Below are 21,461 nucleotides of genomic sequence, written 5' to 3' on the forward strand. Positions count from 1 at the left end.
TATAAATTTTACAGTTTTTCCAGGATGTTTTTGAAACGTCACAAGTCTTGTAGTTCTATTTTTGTGTCCCGCACTTTAAGTTATTCCTACAATTTTATAAAAAAGATGTGTCGAAAATAGAAGTGCAATGTGCAACAATAATTCCATACAGTTCCCTTCATGCCACACACTGTACTGTAATTAAGGGAACAGAAAAATGGCATTTTCCTGGTGGTGAAAAACATACACATCGCTACGATAGATCGCTCTGGAATTGAGTTCGACAGATGGCTATGCAGGTTATGTATCTATGCTGCAATTTAATTTCGGTTGCTATGGTTACATGTACAGACCATACACATATCCATAGATTGAATATATATTTTCATGTGCGCGTGGCCAGATTGGATGCCACAGTTTGCTGATACATCACTAATTAAAACTGATGTATGTGATGTGTTAATGAATGGAAGAGGACTAATATATATTCGTAATATGACGGAGCTAATGCAGAGAGCACTATACAGTTTAAGTCAACATGTACAAACATACTTACATGAAGAACACATCATTACGAGGTAAAGAAATGCAAGTGGACTTTGGCCTTCTGAGGATTATACTTGAGACAGACTTGGGAATATATTGCAGACCCAAGTAATGTCAATATTTTCAAGTAATTTTAGTAAATCTGTTATTTTTAATATCTTCTTCATATGAGTTCCATTACTAGATGCAATTAGTCTCCTAGATATAAATCTTACTTTGTCACTTCAATTATTTTACAGACCTGGAGCCAGTGTAGGAATATGGATGTCCTTTCTGTTACCTGCTGCAATAATCTTAAGTACCTACTCATGTCATAATGTAACCGAACTATATAAAACAGCAGCTACACTTAGTCTGGGTCTTCTAGGGACTTCTGTGGTGTTTGTTACAAAACCATGCAATTGCAAGATGTATGAGTATGTTCTTACTATCCCTCCAGTCTTCACTTACATGCTGTTATATTTTTATAATGGAATTGGTAAGCTCCACAAATATATGTATGTTACTGATATTGTTGTTTGAACATGAAAATTATAAAAGTAAATACTCCCATCTGTGGTTGTTGTAAAGCAGAGTGACAATAGTGATCTTGGTTTGTCAGATGTGGGCATATTTTTGTGTCAGGGCATTTCTTGTTGTTTATGTTGACATTTGTGTTTCACCATCACCATAATGTCTCAAGTTCTTAGTTTTATATAAGAAGTGTATAATTTTTAGAAATTTAAAGTAAATATTATGAAATGTTCTTCCAGAGAAAGTTGTTAATGTTTTTATCCAACAAGTAATATGTATATTTTACAGGAGTTTGGTTCAGCATTGCAGGTGGCTTTGCTTCATATTCATGCAGTGAGGCTGTAATATTACTACTTGATGTTACTCCAAAGTGTCTTACATATGGGGAAGCTTCTGTTCTTACCCAGTCACTGATATTGTTTTTGTTCACAACAGCCATTAACCTAGTTAATACGTTGCACACTGTGCCAATGCAGTGTGTAGATACTGCCACAGTTATTCTTCAGGTGAGAATTGTGGATTCATCTAACTCTGTGGTATAGAACCCAAAGGTCCATCACTGCAGTGCAAGTTCACTATTTGTCACTTCGTAAGAGAAATAAACCACTGTTTCCCAACCTGTGATCCATGATATTTTAGTATGCAAATCCAATTTATTGTTATACAGGCTGGGGTGCGAGGGTGTGATGAATTTCATGTCACTAGCCTACAGGAAGCCATCACATTCTCATTCCTCACCCTATATAAGTAACTTAAGGGCACAGGGTAGAGTCCTTCTTAGAAGCTGATAACCTCTCCGCTAGTCAAGAAATGACCTACATTTAATGGAATCTGAAGGTTCATAAACATGATCACAAGAGTATGCTGTATGTCTCTGTTATTGACCAAATATTATAATTCCAGTACATACCCTTCCACCCTATTACCTTAAGAACTTGTTGTATTTTGTAGTATGGTACTGTATTGTATTGTTATGTTATGTTGTACCATTACTGGAAAAACTATTTTATTATCTAGTGACTCTTAATTGTTGTCATTTAATGGAGTGACTAACTGAATGGTGAGGAGGAAAACATGAAAATTTTGTGTTGGTTGCTGCACCCCTCAATAATGAGTAGGCAGAGAGATGTTACTAATCTCATGTCCTTGAAAGATGAGAAGGTCTGACTGATTATTTTATAAACCATTATGCACCAGAAGACCCCATTGCATTCAGTCATCATGAAAGCTTCAAATTTAATAATTGTTTTCCCCTTCAGTCCTTTATGACTGGTGACCTTGACATTTTGAGATTTCTGATTGTATTCATGTACAGATTTGTTTTTATTAGCTTCTTTGCTTTAAACATGTACACAAGTATTGATATAATTATTACTCCTTGTTAATTACAGGTTGGGTTATTTGGTGTGTTACTAATATGTGCAGCAGCATACATGTTTCCAAACTTCAGAAAACCTATGCCATTTTATGCTTTGACACTAGCCATGGTATTTGGTTTTGTGGTACCATTTCTTCATATTCTGCTGCAAGCAAGCCCTGTTCTATGGATTTTACAACTGCTTGTAGCTAACATGCCAAGGGTATGTCACTTGCATTAAAAGAATAACTGAATTAAATTTCTAAGATTTAGCCTGTATTAAAATGTAGTTGAAAGTTTTCATTCAGATGAGTCTGAAACATTTGTTCTACTTAATAATAAATCTGAATTTGATTTAATCTGATTCAAAGGAAAAAATAATAATATACCACATCATATCATATTCCCCTGTGTGGTATACTAACTGCTATAATGCACATATCTGTAAGACTGTATTTCTGAGATTAAAACCACCAAATTAAATTATTAAACTGCTAAGACTTGAAAATGTTATATTTTATTTTAAAGAAGTTTATATGCACTGTTTAATAACTTTGGCAATGCATCTTTTGAAACTCAAGATATGGGTGTAATCCTAACTTTGATGATATTTTTGTTGTCTTTTTATTTAGGATTTAAATGATTCCCCTCACCCTGTTGAAGGGGGGGAGGGATTTAAACTCCTTTGTTGCTGTATTCCTTACAGCAAAGTAAAGAAAATGCTCTGTTTATGAGAAGTTTCTAATGATCCAGCTCTTAGTTTAAAATTGAAAGAGAGAATAAACTGGTAATTTCCATCTGCAACTTACTTTGTGAAGGGGCTTGACAGTAAAGTTAATAATGATAATTTCTGTGAAGTTTAAAACCAGGATTTGATTCCAGCATTGACAATTTTTTGCTTACTGCTATGCCTAAAATGGCTGGTCTGTGAGATACTCCTTTGCAAGTGATAGGAACTGAAGTATGAGAGCTTTAATGATGTCTGTAATATATAATGCTTCTGGCTTTTGTTAATGCAGATATGGCTTGTCATTTATTGGGTAGTATGCAGTGGGTTGGCAGTTCTTGCAGTGAATGTTCAAATTCAGGGACAACAACAAGCCTCTACAGTGATAAGAAAATACTTCCACATCTTGGCTGTGGCTGTCTTCATTCCAGGTTTAATTAGGGAGTGCTGTTTCCTTTACCTAGCTAGTGGAGTGGTCTTGGCATTAATAACTGCTCTAGAGGTACGAAAACATTCTTTGTGCATATGCTATATAGAGGCACTTGACATTTGAAGTTCTAAACTATCGTCTTGAATAACTGAATTAACTATCAACTGCTGAGGCAGTGGACTATATTCTATCAGGAGTATAAAATAATTCATAGAAATTTGCTTCATAGTTATCATGTTTGTATGTACTTCCTTTTAATAAATTTATTCATCCAATCACGGCTTACTTTCAGTTGTGAATGGCTGATCCGTGGCTTCATTCCAGTCTCCTGTGAGATGCCACAAACTCTGCATAGAAAGCTTTAATATATTTGAGCAGTTCATCCTCAAGTTATGTAAACTTTCTATTTTTCAGCCCTTAGAATGCTTTCCGTGACTTATGTGTTGAGGAGAAGCCTTTCTTTTCCTTCAGTAGTGCGCAGTGAATCCCAGGACAATGAATTCTCGACCAGCTGCTTGGTTGCCCTGTTTCCCAGCATATTCAGCTACTTTCAGTTTAAAATTCTTTTCCTTGAAAGTTCTCATTCTGATGACGCTTCACTGCGTCACACTGTGTTACAGCTGCTCCGTGTTATTCGTATGCCTCCCCTGGGTGAGGTACTGCAAGCTGGTTTCACAGTGTATGCAGATGAGAAGGATGCAGGTACATTGGCATTAACGCCAATTTACTTATTGGCTGGCTGTTCATTGCCGCTTTGGCTTTATCCATCAATTTGTTTAGAAGAAATTTACGCAGGACAACATTTATTGCCATTGATGAGTGGACTGTTGACAGTTGGGATTGGTGATACTGCTGCCAGTGTCTTTGGTACTTGGATTGGCAAAACTAAATGGGAAGGTAAGAATTGAGAAAGAGCAGTGATCTCATTACTGTTTAATATGGTATGTGTTTTCATATTCTGCACCTTTTGGCGACATAATGAAGCATCTGGAATACTTTTTATGTTTGTGCTGAACCTTCTGAATTCTTATATGCATAAAATGATGTAACAAAGTTATTTGTTACTGATACAGTATAGTGAGTTACACATACACAGATTTCTTTTGATGTTCAGCTCAGATCCCATACACACAGTAAAAGACTTAGATTTAATTCATATCTTCAGACATGTAAACATGCCATATCTATTGCATATTTCAACTTTTGAATCTATGTAAGAGTTTTGTGAAAATTTCTACTGAGTAGTCTTTGTGACACTTAGGATGCAAATTAATTTGGGCAGTAATAACCAATCAGGAACTGTTCTTTACTCTTGAAGGTCTGGATACAGTTTTTATTTAACTTGTAATAAACAAAAATAGTTATATATTTTTTTAAACAGTATACTGGACCTTCTTTATACTTCAAAAGGAATTTTGCATTTTTAGGAACAAAGAAGACCAAAGAAGGAACTTTTGCCAGCATAATATGCCAAATGATTCTGATCCTGATGCTTGTTTATTTAGGTGAGCAGAAATAATTCACATGCTATAAACTTTTTATCAGTATGTATGTTCAAAACATAAGAATTGAATGCAAATATAACAAATTATGTTAAACACTGTTTCATTTAATATCTTGTAACATGTAGTCTAGAGCATTTGGTGATTTGGTTATGTTGTTTTAAAATTTGTTCACTAATAAGCAGTTTGATATAATGTCTAAAATGCTAAATATGTAAAATCTCAAAAATGTTAATAGTATTTTTATATACAACAGTGAAATTTAAAGATATATGTGGCAATGAACTGCAATGGTACCTGATAAATACTGTTGTTACTGTTAGTCATAACCACTGCTTTTTGGCAGGTGGTACATTCTTTAGATTAAAATGTGACATCAACTCATCGTGTGTCTTCTGGGTTGATATGCTCACATTGTGAAAGTCTTAAATCCTACACAATTCATTTCTTCAAGTAACAAACTGATTTTAAAGTGGTACTGGTAAAATAAAAATGTTTATGAAATTGAAAGACCCTGAGTATGTGCATTTTAAAGTACAATTTTGAGAATGCATATCAAACAAGAACATGAAGCTCTTCGTATATGATATAATATATAATAGAAACTATCTCTTAGAGGAAAAACTGTATGGACTCTGTAACCTCTTGAAGCCAAGTAACCTCTTTCTGTAATTTAGTTACTATCGCAAGCTTCATAGCAACCCGACATATTACTGAATCCAGTGGAAGTTTTGTATGACGTAGCACAAGGTATTTTTTGCAAAAAAATGTTGCCACTTACACATAACTCAAGCAATTAGTAATTTGGTGCTGGCCTACAAAAACTGTGTAAATGGGTGGTAACTGGAAAGAATTCTGAAGCATTTTATATTATTCTTTTAATTTCGGTGGACTTTACAGCTAAGCTGAATCTTAAAGTTGTTTTTGTATTTTCTTTAGGACACATGCCATGCAGTGGAGTCGTGCTCATACGGTCATTGTTTGCAGTTACAGTAACTTCAGTGTTAGAAGCAAAAACTGATCAGGTGGATAATCTGGCGCTTCCGCTTGTGATGTACATGCTACTGCTTCCATTCCCAAGGACTATATGAATAGTAAATCTCTGTCTTTATAAAAAGAAATCGAAATACCAATTTATAACAGTTATAAAATTTAATATACATTTTTAAATTTAGATATTCCAAAAATGTGTTTGATTTATCAGTGACAATATTGTATTCAGGTGATAGATAAAACATAGAATTGTAAATATGATGAGCTGGAAAATATAAAAAGTGCTAAAGTTGATGACCAAATTTTGTTTCCAGTAATTTCTAGTTAAGTCTACTGCATATGGTATTTTGGTCTTGTAAATGTTCTTGTAGAACATCTGACTGCAGGTTCTTGATAATGTGCTGAAGCACGTAATGAAATATGACTATTTTATGCATTGCTATGTTATATTCAATCAAAAGTGATGCTTTATGCAGAACGCATCTTAAAATATAATACGTGGTGGCTTACAATAAAAAATGTAGTCTGAATGTGAACGAATCATTGAATTTATGTGTGTGTATGTGATTTAAATTGGGTAGGTGTACTGTCAAAACATAAATTTTATATAAATACTGCATTTATAACAGACCTGTTTTTTTGTAATATGTAAGTATGAATGGATTATTTAAGAATAAACTGTTTCTCATATCAAATTTGTGATCTGCGCTTGACTGATAAAAATCTCTTGGCGGTGTTTGTTTCATTATTTCTTCTAAATTAATTAAACTCTTTGCACCATATGTTACTGCATTCATGTTTTGCTGATATTTCTTTGAAGAATAAAATGCATTTTCTGTTTGTTTATTTGTGAGAGCCATTGCTTGGATAATTATTTCATGCTATAAACTGGGATACTGCAAGTGTTGTTTGAATCCCAGGGCTGCAATAATTTTGATTTGTAGTTGGTACTAGCACAGAATTTTTAACAAATATTTGACAATGGTAGGGCAGGACAGTTCACGAAATAGTAATTTTTAAATTATTTTTTAGGGTACAAAAACCGCTTTACTAAATTCCAGGGCTTAAAGTTATGCCTAAAGTTACTCGAAACATTTATGGTGTATCTGTTTCCACCTCTTTTTTTGCACGTTATCGTCCTGTTCCTGTTCATGTAGGTGGAGTCGCAGTGGCTGCGCGGTCTGAGGCATAGACCTTGTGCGCTTGGGCACTGGGACCGTGGGTTCGAATCCCACTCAAGGCATGGATGTTTGTCCGCGTTTTTCTGTGTTGTGCTGTCCTGTGTACAGGTAGAGGCCTTGTGACAGGACGATCCCTCGTCCAAGGAGTCCTACCGAATGTCTAATAAGATTAAATGAATGAATGAGTACCTTGACACCTGCGAGTAAAAGAGGATAAAGACTGTAAAAAAGGTAGGTGGATTATGAATACTATTTTTTAATATTAACCAGTGGCCATCCAAATTTAACTAAAAATACTACGCAGTTATATTATTTTATTTACCTAATTTGTGACGTTTCCACCATGCCAGGGCCATAATTCGATAAACATGATCTGCTCACTTGAGGTTTGGCATACCGTAAGTGAGCGGAGGGGGTGAACACAAGCCGAGACCAGTTTTCCAACCCCGAATAACAAAGTACGTCTTCCACGTCGTGAAAACCTTAAATCTCAATCCGCTACGTTTCGTCGCAAATCACGTCTTGTTCACAGTTTATTATCATTCCTACGATACATAACGTCGGTTGTTGATACAGTGGCGTCAAGGGCAAATACACAAAGTAAAGCTTTAGAAACAAAAAAATGCGCTTCGCTGACGCAGAACTTCCCGAAAGGAAACTGTAGTCAAGGTGTTGTCTGCGGAGGGTGGAGAGTTTGACAAGGAGACAACTGCAGACACCGGAATTACGGTTACCTGAGGTCACGTGGTACGCTCAGGTTGATGACAAGAGAAGAAAGGCAGCGAGCGTGGTGGTGAACTGACTCACTGTTACTGCAGCCTCGCACCTGCTAGCAGCCAATAACAATACGCTCAGAGGTAAGTGCCCTTTGCTGGTAGTACTAACAGTGGAATTAGGGTTTCATACTGACAGATTAACTAGGGAAGGTTATGCTTTATAACTGGTTTATAAATCACTTTTATGCTACTGATTTAAATATTGGATTCTTTGTCTCCAAACCCACATAACTATATTTTAATAAAGCGATTTTTATGATGTCCCAGACATTTCTCGGTAAATACGACAATGTATTAAATTAAGTTTATTAAAGGTTTGTTAGATGACGTCCAATGCAAAACACAAGAATAAGATGTAAAATCAATTACAACAAGTTTAGTTTATTACCAAGCCAAGTGCAGGTATATCATTCATATGAAGTATATTACACGAAACACGTAAGTTCATAAATTGATCGCAATAAATTTTTTTAACTAGTTATTACCCAATGACATTTCTGATGGTGGCTCGGTAATAGGCCCAGGCAATAAGCAATTAACAAGATGAATTCAGCTTATTGTTATGTGTTGCAGTGGACGACATTTAATAAAATACTGACACGGAATACAACGGTATTACACGATACTTAAAAAATTATATTTTAATTTTTACAAGTTAAAATGAAAAATGCTTTGTAGACTGAAAATATATCTACTCCATAGCGTATTTAGTGATATTCTGACAGGAAAGTTACCGAAACACATCCTTTTCGTTTAATTGGATTCCAACCTTTGAACTTGAGCTGTTTATACGTTGTCTGTCTCTCTAATGCAACTTTCCATAACTAGTATTCATCAGATGTTACTAGGATGATCAACTAAAACAGGATGGGACGGATGAGGCATCGAGGCGATGAGAGTTGCGTATAAAATTTTGGTTCGGAAGCTCACTCGGTAGACTAAGCGTAGATGGGCCAAGATTTATCTGGTTCAGGACAGAAATCGATGGCGGGCTCTTGTAAATATGGTAATGAACCTTCATGTTCCTCAAAGGGCGGCGAATTTCTTGACTAGCTGAGCTAATACCAGTTAGGACTCTGTCCCATGGTGTTTTTTTCGTTTCGTTTAGTCATCTGTTTTAATTACCATCTCTTTCCTGTACTTGAAACACCCACTTCTGGTTACTAATTCAATTTATGACTATGTAACAACAGCATATATTTTAGATCCACAAAATGTATTTCAACAACAGGTTTGATTGGCATCGAGGAGATTCTTCTAAATTCCTCAATCATACAGACTTTACAAATGTCTAAGGCAGTTTATTTGCCTCCTCAAGAATCCTAACATCTTATCAACAATTTCCTAGGGCGTCCATATGTTACGTAGGCCCGTCCATTGACTTCCTTTAGGAATGACTGTAAGACAGTGAATGGTTATTAATGTTAGCAAAGATTTTTTATAGAATAGAGCGGCTGCAATAGTATTTTGGACATAAAATGAGACGTGTTGGTAACACAGCACGATGACACGACACCTAAACATCCGCTAAGCGAATCTGAATGCTACGGATCCAGGAACAATAACCGCCCGTTGCTATGGCTACTGATTTCGTCCGGAAGTACTGGTAAACAAAACAAAAGATGAAATACAAGGAACGAATGTAGCCTTGTTTCCTATGTTACTATTTTCGTTAAATAACCATTCACCTTGCAATTGCTTCATTACGGTCAAACATTATGACAACGACCTGAGGAAGGTCGCCTTCGACATTCCAGTAGCTGCTGGCAAAAACTTGAGAAAGTCTGCAGACTGACTCCCTGAAACTCACTTTGCCCATGTAAAATTTGTGGTAGCCCCTAAGTTGTCTCTTCAAAGCGGACATTTATTATACTGATGCCCACGTCGTTATATATTTCCAGGACACTCCTGTAATTTTCGAAGTCGAAGTAATATCTGTAATTGTTCCCGGTGTTGTGATTATCATCACAGGAGTTCTTTATGTCAGTTTTTAAGCGACACGCCGTTTGGGAGAAACGCTTCGTTGCATTCGAATTTTTGAACTTCCAAGTCCTCGAGGCCTCATCGCCCTGATAAACTTCTACCAGACTAAACGGCGCTACAACCAAGAAGACAGCCATCTTAAAAACTTCCTTTGATAACGGAACCGAATATTTTAATTTTGGTTTCTTTTACATTATGAGTTTAGAATTAGAAAGCTGTTTTTCCTCCGACTGAATGAAGTCTACCTAGGCCTACATGGGTCGTCAGTACGAGCAGGCGGAAGTGTGGTGCCTTAAAGAACACATTGTCTTGCTCTGAATACCGGCTTCGTAACGGTTCGGGCCCAATTACGTAGTCTAGCGGAAAGAAAATGACAGTGGCATTCAGAGACCTGAGGTCAACTGATTCAATTTTTTTAAAATCTGAGTTCAACGCGTGACCTTTCATTGATAGCTAGGACAAAGCATGACTCTTCTGCAATGCTTCATCTTGGTGCATTTAACGACTTCTTACCAACTACACATAATGATGAACAATAAAACGATTATGAATGAAGAGGTGAGAAGAATGTGTCAGTTAAATTGCTGCCCGCTCTGTCAAGGTCTCCTCTCAGAATTTACCTGGTGAAACTGAGGAATACCACGATATAATTCAGTTAGAATAACTGACGTTTCCCACCGAGATTGCAACTAGGGAGCTCTGTGATATGCAGCAGAGTCCCAGTCGATACATTATTTTTATGGATCGTACATAGTCATGGAGATGCTACGCTGACCACCAGAGGTGCTGGATAATTTAAGAAGACCTCCCTGTCCACGAAGAGAAATTCCATAGAATTCCTTGTTAAAGCAACTACTTGGTTATTCTTTTATGGAACATCCAGTATCATTTTCTGAAAAGACGTTTAATGTTTACGCACTAATTCACATTAAGTGTGTGTAAGAAGATCACGAAAATCGGCTTCTCCTATTTCTCATATTTCTGCAACTTGCGCTCTGGTTAACAACTGATTATCAGAGAATTAAATATTCAGAGCTCTTAAGATGAATTCAACCCATTATAAGTCAGTTTAAGCTGATCACATGAAATATTCCCGTGTGATATGAAAAGTGTATTAAATTTATTCGTACTCAATCGTTGAAGCTAACTAAGTTTCATCGAGCTTCAGTAATTTTCGTGTGTCAGACGAAGACAATAACACTGAGTTTCTACTTCGGATATGGCGAAATCGGAAATATAAGTTACTGCTTTTAACGGATTACCAAGGACTTCCAATGTTTTCCACTTAATAAATACTGCACAGAACATATTCTATGTATTTACGATCAAAATAACTATATATATATATATATATATATATATGCATGTCATCTACGTCCTCTATGTACTCTTTCTGAGCAGTACACAGTTCTACGTTCTTTTCTTATTTATTTATATATTGTTTTTCTCTCTTTCCTAATCGTTCATCCTGCAATTTTTCTATGTCATGTAGCCCATTAAGTATTCTGCACAAATTCAGTCCAAAGTCGATCTTAATCATTTTAAATTTCTGGCGAGTGTTTCTTCGTACGTAAATTATAGAGCATTTTATTTCGGCTAAACTGTGCTGCAGTTTAATCGTGCCAACATCGACGAAGTTCCTCTAAAGAAACTGGGTTCTGCATGTATCAGATTTTCTTACATTGAATTCCAACTCCCCCTTAACGAGTTTAAAATTCGGCCTTGGTGGTCACTGATTTGGACAGCTGAATAAAACCTTCACAATGTCATGTGGAGGTGGATTGTAATTTCCATTTGTTGGGTCATTGTACAGCTTACAGGAACAGTTATAACGTAGAATGGAGTTAACGAGTAATAAAACACAAACACACCGTTTAGTCCAACCATCTAACTCCATGCGAAAGAGTTCTTGAGAAGATGATTACATACTCAATTAGTAAGGAATTTCTACGCCGTTTATGTAACCAAAAGGGTTCGTTACCGTGTTCATATGAGCCCATCACCAATCCGTATGCTCCCTCAGATCAATCCAAACCGATTTCCTTGAGATCTAAGTTAATACTATCCTCCAACCTACAACAAAATCTAGAGTGATCTATTCCTTTCAAAATGAAAAAGATTTGTACACATTTATCAACTCCCCCAGTGATCGCTACATGTCAAGCCTAAACCATTCTTCTTGATTAAATAATCCAAATATAATATTATGATAGAACAAATTACTGAGCTCCCATTGTGAAAAATTCTCCAGCTTCCTGACACTTTGTCCGTCATAAATCCAAATACTGTCCTCATCACCCTATTCTCAAACACCCTCAATACGTATTATTCTATTAACATGAGAGAGCAAGTCTGACACACGTACAAAACATTATTTTAACCCTCACAACATAGAAATAAACTCAGTATTATTAAAATTATATGTTATCATGTAGGATAGTAACACGAAACGGTTCACCTAAACTGAATCTAGGTGATTTTTTTCTGAGTTTTTTAGTTGTGTTTCATTGAAAATATGTATTAAGCATAGAATAACTGTTTTAAACGTGTCACTGAGTGCGAGGGCATGTCTGCTGGAACCTCTGGGCTATCGTAATGGCCATCGATAGGATGGCATTGAAATCGCAGGATGTTCAGTGAAAACCCCGGAAATTCGTGTGAAGTCTGCTATGTCGTGGATTCGCAACGCCACGTTGTGCAGGGCTGGGAACGAGAGGCCAGTGGCCTGCCTGCTACATTCTGTCAACTCGCTCGCAGATTGTGGTTTAACAGCTAACACTTACAGTGATGTTGCAACTAAAATATTTTTTTGTGAAATTCAATCGCTGCCCGTAATGTTTAAATGTAGATCCATTTCAACGATCTCAGCAAATACAAAAGGTGAAGTTTGTTATTAGGAGCCTTGATAAATTTTCAGCAAAAACCATTTTTAAACCCTTAAAAGCCGAAGGTCGTCTAAATAATATTTAAGAATTCAGACCGTACCGCAAAGAAAACACAGCCCTTCACAATTACAAAGATCAACTACTTGCTGTTTAGAGAAATAACAGGGAGAGTCATACAAAACCATGAATGTAAAATGCAAAGTTACTGACTGTTAAAGTAGTGGTATGTATAGTTCCCACTGGGTTTTAAAGGGTTAAAGAAACTTGAAATAATTTTATTCATTAGTTCATGTAGCATAAGGTTCATATCAAACTTCGTGAAGTTCCGGTAACTGGTTCGACTATTTCCGTCAAGAAATACATGTTGATTAAAACGTAATTTATATAACCAAGATGTGGGATCGAAAACAAACTGCCCAGGTGGAAATTGTTGTGAATAATTGCCCTGTGTGACGAGTTGTTTTCTGACTCTCTTTTGAACAAATTACGCCCTGCAGAAATCTAGGAGTTATCAGCCGTGCGTTAACTGGCACGGTGATTATAATACGCATAAGCGGAACAATGGGGACATTCTGGCTTCAGTACTGCTCGTATATTCTGGGAAAAGCTGCCAACTAATAGTTTAAACACTCTATAGCAGTTAGTTTGTAAAAGAGGTTACTTCAGAAATCCCCTATTATTCGTAATTTCTCTATTACTCTCAGTAAATTTTCGTGCGCTGAAGAAACGCTGCATTTTCACCAGAAAATCTCTGAGCAATAAAACCAGCGTTAACTGATAAATTACGGACCAAGATAACTGTTAACGTAGGGTCACAAATAATATTACCTAATAACTCAAAAATCACAATCAGGAAGCAACCATTAATTGTCAACTCAGAGACCACAGATGGAGTTCAACCACTGTCAAATGCAGACTCAGGGATCACAAAAACTAATCAGCCACTTTCTCATCAAAACTCTCACAGAAACGTTTCGGAGGAACATAATGCCTCCATTTTCAGAGATGAAGATGGAGGCATTTTGCCTCGCTGTTGATTCGTTAAAGTTTCTCGTAAAGTAGCAGAAAAGTGCGAATCCTCTGTAAAGTTTAAGGCAATGAGGCTACATTATTCATATACTGGAGTAGAATCGACGAAGATTAATAAAAATTCTCGACTTTAATTTGTTCCAGGGGCTACCAGTCTTCCCATTCAGCATGCTGCTGCACTGGACTTTGTTGACGGTGTTACCGTGCCTCGTGACTTCTGCCTCCATGGGCGAATTCTTGCCACCGAGAACTTCAGAAAGAGACGCATCGCCTGCTGAAGACCCCCCACCCACGATGTTTAAATATCGGAGGTTAATACCAAGCATTGAGCGTCTTTACACACGAGAATATGAGAGTAATGACGGCGATAATATTGTGAGCGATGAACCGTCTTATCGGTACTTGGGTGAGGCGACGGGCAAAGAAAAGTCAGGCAGCCATCAGGCACTTACTGCCCGGAGACGTAACTTGAACAACGCCGCTTTCACCGTGCAACTAAACAGCAGGTTACGGCGAGATACGCACCGTCACGATCACAGGAAGTCACATGGAAACCTACGTCGTCACAAAGCGTTTAATTTTCCATCTGACGAATCAGAGGCGGGCGCAAGACGTCGCGAAAAGCGAGATACTTCTTCGCCAGCAGTGGACGCCGTAGATGAGAACCCTGCACAGTGGAGGAGATTTGATAACGCGAAACCTCAGTTTGTGACATCACGAACGCAACAAGCGACAGGAACTCGTAGTTATTACTCAGGCGTTCCTCAGCACAGGACCAGCCACACCGTTGATGAGAACGACGTTCATAATATGAGGTACAACGAGATCCCCACCAAGCAGATAGAACAATCTCGATATTCGAGTGATTACGTCCGGGAACCTGTAGACTATCGGCATGAAGGAGAGCCTCCCAGAAGGATCATCTACTACGCAAACCTTCCCGAAATAACTCGTAGCAGACCAGCAGATATCGATTACCGGCGTGAGAGACCACGATACGATGAGCGATATGAATATGGCAGGTCATATAACAAGTACCCTCGCGAAAGTCGATATGAGGACAGTCCTATAGGGCCACCGTCTGGTCGAGAAGCCCCATATCGTTACCGTCAACCCGGAAACGGTGGCAACAGCTACTCCATCATCGATGCAGAAAGGCATCCCTCCCAAAACGCGTGGCCACCAACTCCCTACCAGCAATACAGAGACCCTGACGGTGTGTCCAGATACAACCGGATTCCCGCACCTTATCAACAACCCCAAACTGGAGAGAGGTACGCATATGATCAGCGGCGCGGACCTCCTCCTCCTCCTCCTGCGGATGGACCTAACGCAGCGCTACATCCGTCACGGTACCATCAGTACGGACGCACCGGAAATACGCCCCGCAATCAGCTGACTGTCATACCTTCGAATCCTGTCGTAGGAGACGAACGATATCGAGATTATAACCCCCGACAGCCAGCACCCTGGTCGCTGCAGATAGGCACCAAGCTGACGGTGAAAGACGACGGCAGGCAAATGCCATCTCCAGGAGGCAAAAGATTCTACGTACAGAGCCAGCAGGGATATCTGAGGTCCGAAGACGACCAAGACACACGGCAGATTTAGTATAAGACATGTCACGTGCAAATGTTACTTACTACACTAAATAAAACGCTTCGGAACACAACAGTGTTGTTAACACGTGTTGCAGAACAGCTGTGCACTTAATAATGCAGTACACGCTCCTTAAGAAATCGTAAGAAATTTGTCCTAACTAAAAAAAACAGCCTTGAGGTTATGAAGTTCATTTAATGTCCTTTATGTATCGTAAATTTCGGTATCCTTAACAAATTTTATCATATAGTAAAAACCGTATAATTTTTACTGAACTGAAATGTATATTTTGTCTTATTTGAAATTATTGCATCTGGGATAATATGCTATATTCAGAATATAAAAATTGAGTCATTACAAATGAACAACTGTGAACACGCATACATAATTGCAGTCTATTGGTCAGATTGCATGGAAATGCAATCTCATTTTGAAAATTAGGTTACTTTGTGTTTCCTTTAATGTTATAATATTACGACGTGTAACACATAAAGGCAAATCTTTCTAAACCCTGGCTCCTCTCTATGTTAAACTCATGTCTCAGCGTATCTCACGTGTGTGTTGGGACTATTAGAACAATGTTTTGATCCATCAGTTTGCAATTTATACCTGTAGCAATCACAGAAGCTTACAAAAGGCGAACTTAACCGTTAAAACCCGTAGAAAGTTCAGAAAAATAACATTTTCATGTTTGATGTTGTATGTACTCAAATCCAATCATACATTTCATCTTCTTCAAAACATGTGACTATGTTCATAAAAATGCACACATTTTAAAATTATTTATGAACTTATAACTAATATTTTTAAGTAAATATATGTCTATATTTTAAGTTTAATTTTGTGTTTATAGTTATAGTAGGTGTAGGTGAATATGCAGCATACAAATGGGTAAACACAGAGCATGTTTCAGTATCGCTGAATTTATAATAGGTGTTCGGAAACTTGTGATCTCTCCAATATTATTCATATATCGTTTGTTTCAACGGTGTAACATCTGCTTACTTTTATCAAAAGAGATGCGTGAATTTCTTAACACTTATTTCATTTGTGTATTGGCGTTACTGTATACAAGATTGATTGTTTATTGAATATTTACTTTTACATAAATGAATGCAACAGAGTATGACGTGTACCGTTTAATTTTTAAATAAATGATATTTGATGATTTTTAAAAACAATCCAAAATACATGTGTATATTCATATTTCAATTTACATATTTATGTCAAACGAAATTGTCCTTCTACGACTAAAAATGAAATCTGACTTAACATCTTAATGAACAGATAAATATGAAACCAGTAAAGCAGTTCGTATAAATCCCTTAATTTGCTTAACTTAACAGCAAATAAACCTATATAACAGAAAATTCTATTGGCCTGGTGCTAAATAAAAGATAAAAATGTGGTAACGAACAACAGCTTCGTACGAATAGGAAATATTGCTAATAAAACTCAAGAAATGATCTAGCGACGTGCTCTTGTGAACAAGGTAATGATCTCTTGAGGTTCATAAGAGATGGAGAATTACATCGACTACATGAGCTTCTTCACCAAGGAATCTGCTCCGCTCTATGGAGTTTGTTTTGTTGCCACTAAGAAGAAACTCACTCATATTTTAATTATGCACAGGTATACTTAAATCAGACACAGTCACAAAGGAATCACGAAAATATACACAGAGAAATTAAATATATACTTAATGGAATTGAAATAAGTTTCAAAAATTAAATAGCTGTTATAATTTCCTAAAACAATATATTTTTTTGAAATTACGAGCAGTAATAACTCCGAAGCGCGACTGGGTCCATCGAGAGAAAAGCAAGACATTACGTTGCAATGAAATTCATGTCGAAACGTTTGCGAAAAGAAATAAAAAGAAACTTTCCACATCCTTAAAATATTTCCAAATGTGTTTCCGTTATTTGTTGAACACAGATTAATGTTCCCTCTTAGCTAACCTGGCAATAAAACACACCTAGGTCACGTGATCTGGAAAGGAAAATGGGAACCTCATATCTTCCAGACCCCAACGATAGGTGTCGTGTGAAGACGAGCGCTCAGTACGCGGAAACAGGAGAACGGATTCAATTTTTCTGGTTGGTGGCACAAACTATTACGAACGCTTTTGAACAAAAGAAGGTTCTCGTGTAGCAATTAAGGACGATTCGTTCGTGACGACTACACAGAGAACTGGGTCTCGCATTTATTTAAGCATTCACGTAATGCCAGTAATTACACATTTAATGTTTTGATAAATTAAACTGGATGTGACCCGCTACAATATTTGTATTTCAAACTGAATTTAAGTGAATGAAAAGTATAACATTTTTAAGAACGCGTTTCTAACGTAAGTGATCCAAACTGAAGCAAATCATTTATTCTTATTGAAAGTATTAGAAGCGGGACGCTATAATAAATCACAAGAAAGTACTTCCGTTCTGTTTATCTTGGTTGTACAGAAAAGAATGAAACATGAGATACGTATTGTTTAAGTCAACCGGTAAACCAACAGAATGAGGCCACGGTTACAATCAGCAAAATTTCCAATCGTCTGCAGAGGTGAATAACAAATTAATTTCATGCATTTAACAAAACTTCACAAACACAAACACCAGATTAATTGCTTAACAAATAACGTCGATGACAATGGCAGTTTTCCCGTTAAATGTTTGCGTAAGAATTTAAGAAGCAAATTTGTTAAATTATAGCCTCACGATTTTCGGATGAAGCTAAATTTCATATTAATCGTGACTCGAGCTGCATCTAACAGTTTCAGGCTGAAGTGACTTGGTAACTGAAACACAGAATCACTACTTCGCGTACTCTTAATAGGTTACAGGGATTTTTAAGAATAATAACGCGAATTCTGGTTGGGGCTGGGATGTGGAATTATCAAATTTTTATAGCCATACGGAATGGAGTACTCTTGACTATAAAAATGGCTCTCTTGTAGTCTGGGCTCAATTCCTTGAACAGACATCTTAAAATAAGAAAATATATTAACTATACATATTATGTTTTTAATTTGTTGTTTTTAAGTAGAAGAATTAAGGACGTTTCTTGTCATTTTTGGCAAAACATGGCGAAAGAAATAATATAGACTAATTATTACGATGATATATAAAAATACGACAGACTTCTAAAACAAATACATAAGATTTTATTTCGCAAATATTTAAAATAATGACGGAAGAATTTGTAAATATATAAAGATTGTATTATTACCCTTGAGCGTGAGATGAAAGTATGTAGGCTCTTAGCGCTGCATTGTTGTTGCTAAAGAAATTGTCCACGAGGCCAATCTTACTCAACACTTCAATAAGGGACATTGCGAAATCTGTCTGTCTGTCCATCCTCTCAGGTACAACTCAGATGATGTCAGGGCCAAAGTTGTCAAGAACGTGCAGGCGTGGCTTTAATGGCGGAAAAAGACAATCGGACAGGACCGAAAACAAGTGTTGTCATTTCTGATGACTCGACACGTTAAGCTTATTTCAGATTTAACTCCGGATGCAAAATGATAGGACTTAGCAGCAGGTTTCTTAAATAAGGGGGTTGGGGAGGTAATTCATATGTCCTTTTTTGGACGGCGGTATTAACAGGCAAAATTACAAACTGCAGATACGAAGTTTGGCTCAGAACCGAAAGAAATCTGTTTCAAAGTTTGTCGAAGTCGATATCAAAGGTCGTGCAATTTAAGGCGCTGATAATCTGCGACCGATGGATCAATGGCATCGCTGGTTCAAATACCTCAAGGGGCATAGTTCTACCTTTGTTACTTTATGGTGTTAAGTAATCAGATTGGACGAGGTGGAATTGTATTCCCAGAAGCCTTGTTGAGAAGTTTAAGTCTGCGCTGTAGGGTTTGGTACAAATGTCCATAAATAATAAATTTAAAATAGGAGTTCTTAGACATGCCAAAAACTTCATTCCACGTTATTCTAAGTTCACACAAAAAAAAGTATTAAATGACGGAAACCTGTGCAGTTGATACAGTGTCTCTAAGAAAGAAATCACAAGCAGGACAATGCAACTACGAGAATATCTCAACGACAAAGCAAATGGATGCCACAATGGCTTGCCTTCTGATTCTTGAAATCTCACCTTTCATGATCACCCTCTGCCTTTTCGACATAACACGACGTCGTTAAACAATGAAAAATGATATACATATTTAGCTTATTACATGAATTCTGCTTTTTCATAGAATTCATTTGTACAAATTGTTGTTTCTAGACGACAAAAAGTGGCAATTGTTTCAAATGTAACTTCTGACGAACAACTTATGGCCTGAATTACAAGCGACATGCGGTAGGTTAAACAGACAGAGAAACTATTCACCGAGTCACCGGAGCCGATACAGGACTTTCGTAGAGGCACCACAGTGTCGGGTCTGTACTTGCTGCCATCTGATGGCGACTGGTAGAAATTACTTACATTGCGAAGAATAAGGCATTCTAATTAGAATTTGTTTAAATTTACATTTTTGTCACACGTTTTAATAGGTTGAAATGCAACCAAAATTAATTTTAATCTCACTGATGGTTTTCCTATGAGTTGTCGAGAAATTTTTTTTTCGAGTAAAGTCCAGGTTTATTACAGAACAAAGGCTACACCCCAAAAACTGTCCTGGGTTCGAGTCCCAGGAAAAAGAGTTTTCACACGAAAGAATCATTTTAGGTCTAGAAAAAATAACGACGCCTTCCTTCAAATGCTTCAGTTTTATGGAAAGGTGAAATTGAAGTTGGTAAAACCTTATATAATATAATAATGCAGTCCAAAATTAAATAACGTTTAAAATTATGTACCTCTTTTATTTTCATAGCTGTATACTGAAAAAAACAATTTATAAGCATACTTCTAACTTATCTTTACATTAAACTGAACCTCTAGGTCCAATGTGCATTAAATCACCAGTCATATTATTATTTTACAGCATACTTAACAAAAAAAATGCTGTATAGTCTTTTAATATCTGTTACAACACAACATTTGAGGATTTTGGGCTCTTTCGGTATTAGTTGCGTAGCGTCGACCTGATCTCAGAAATTCCGAGCTCGCTGTGTTGGTATTACTGATGGTGAAAAATTAGAAAAAAAAATTGCAGGGTGGCCTGTCCATTCCAAATTTCTTGAAAATTCGTCAGTTTAAAAATTTATTAAACGTGTAGTAAGGTTATTTATTTTTTATTTAGTGTTCTGTCTGACGACAGGTCCATATGAACAGGATCCTTGCATCCTTTTCTCGGACTGGGACCTGTTCATATACGTTCTTGGCAGATGATCCAGAAGTGGTTTGCCATTGCCTTCTTCTGTGTGTGAATGGAGTAATTGTTGGGATGCCACGGAGAAACCGGGGAAGCCCGTGGAGGAAAACTCCGTGTTGCCTAGACCACGGCCTTGTCCAACACAAGTTATAAATTCGGGCACCGCCGGGAATCGAACCCAAGACCCCAGGATTACAAGGCCAGCGTTCTAACCGCTGTGTAGTAAGGTTACAGGTTGAAAATGGTAACTCCTAATTTTTTTTCAAATCTTTTGATTGTAATGTCCCGACATTGTGACGTCATATTTCCCTTCTTAGAAGTAAAACGTAACTGGTAGGTTGGGGCTGTGATACGGATAGTGTAAGTTTATAATTCACCGGAGAGGCTAATTACTTTTCGCTCTGCTGACGCAGCCACGAGAGAACTATTACATCTTGGGCACACACACACACTCGTTTTTTTATTCCCAGACCCATCCTCAGCTGCATTTTAACGACCACACAACAATTTTAGGGTAAGGTCATTTTTAATGTTAGAAAATTACTATAGCATAAACGCTGTGGGGTTAAACTAAACGTTGTGTTTCAAGAACAGGGTTTATAATGTTGATAGATGTTGAAAATGTGTTACTTCGGTTGTCTTTGTGTTCTTTATTTTCCTCTCTTGCCTCTCTGGAGATGGTTATTGTAACG

At 37.0% G+C, this 21,461-nt stretch overlaps 2 protein-coding genes across 4 annotated transcripts; both read left to right on the forward strand.

Annotated features, from left to right (window-relative positions):
* Window positions 1–52: 52 nt before the first annotated feature.
* On the forward strand, window positions 53–6,893 carry Dolk (Dolichol kinase). Of its 3 annotated transcripts, none has more exons than XM_022085326.2 (8): window positions 53–633; window positions 765–1,003; window positions 1,327–1,544; window positions 2,430–2,618; window positions 3,415–3,624; window positions 4,173–4,449; window positions 4,980–5,057; window positions 5,994–6,893. In XM_022085326.2, exons 1-8 carry the CDS (start codon window positions 518–520, stop codon window positions 6,143–6,145), a joined length of 1,479 nt encoding a protein of 492 aa, XP_021941018.1. In that variant the 5' UTR covers window positions 53–517; the 3' UTR covers window positions 6,146–6,893. The 3 variants fall into 3 exon arrangements, with proteins under 3 accessions (XP_021941018.1, XP_021941017.1, XP_021941019.1); XM_022085325.2 differs by having other exon boundaries at window positions 53–557; XM_022085327.2 differs by having other exon boundaries at window positions 53–278.
* A 1,063-nt stretch (window positions 6,894–7,956) lies between these two features.
* On the forward strand, window positions 7,957–16,688 carry LOC110840366 (uncharacterized). Its single transcript, XM_022085341.2, has 2 exons — window positions 7,957–8,085; window positions 14,046–16,688. The coding sequence occupies exon 2, from the start codon at window positions 14,070–14,072 to the stop codon at window positions 15,510–15,512; it is 1,443 nt and encodes a 480-aa protein (XP_021941033.1). The 5' UTR covers window positions 7,957–8,085; window positions 14,046–14,069; the 3' UTR covers window positions 15,513–16,688.
* Window positions 16,689–21,461: the final 4,773 nt, after the last annotated feature.

This window comes from Zootermopsis nevadensis, unplaced genomic scaffold (assembly GCF_977971745.1).
Source record: "Zootermopsis nevadensis isolate Lab colony 2312 unplaced genomic scaffold, Znev_1.0 Znev_ptg000008l, whole genome shotgun sequence".
Lineage (NCBI taxonomy): Eukaryota > Metazoa > Arthropoda > Insecta > Blattodea > Termopsidae > Zootermopsis > Zootermopsis nevadensis.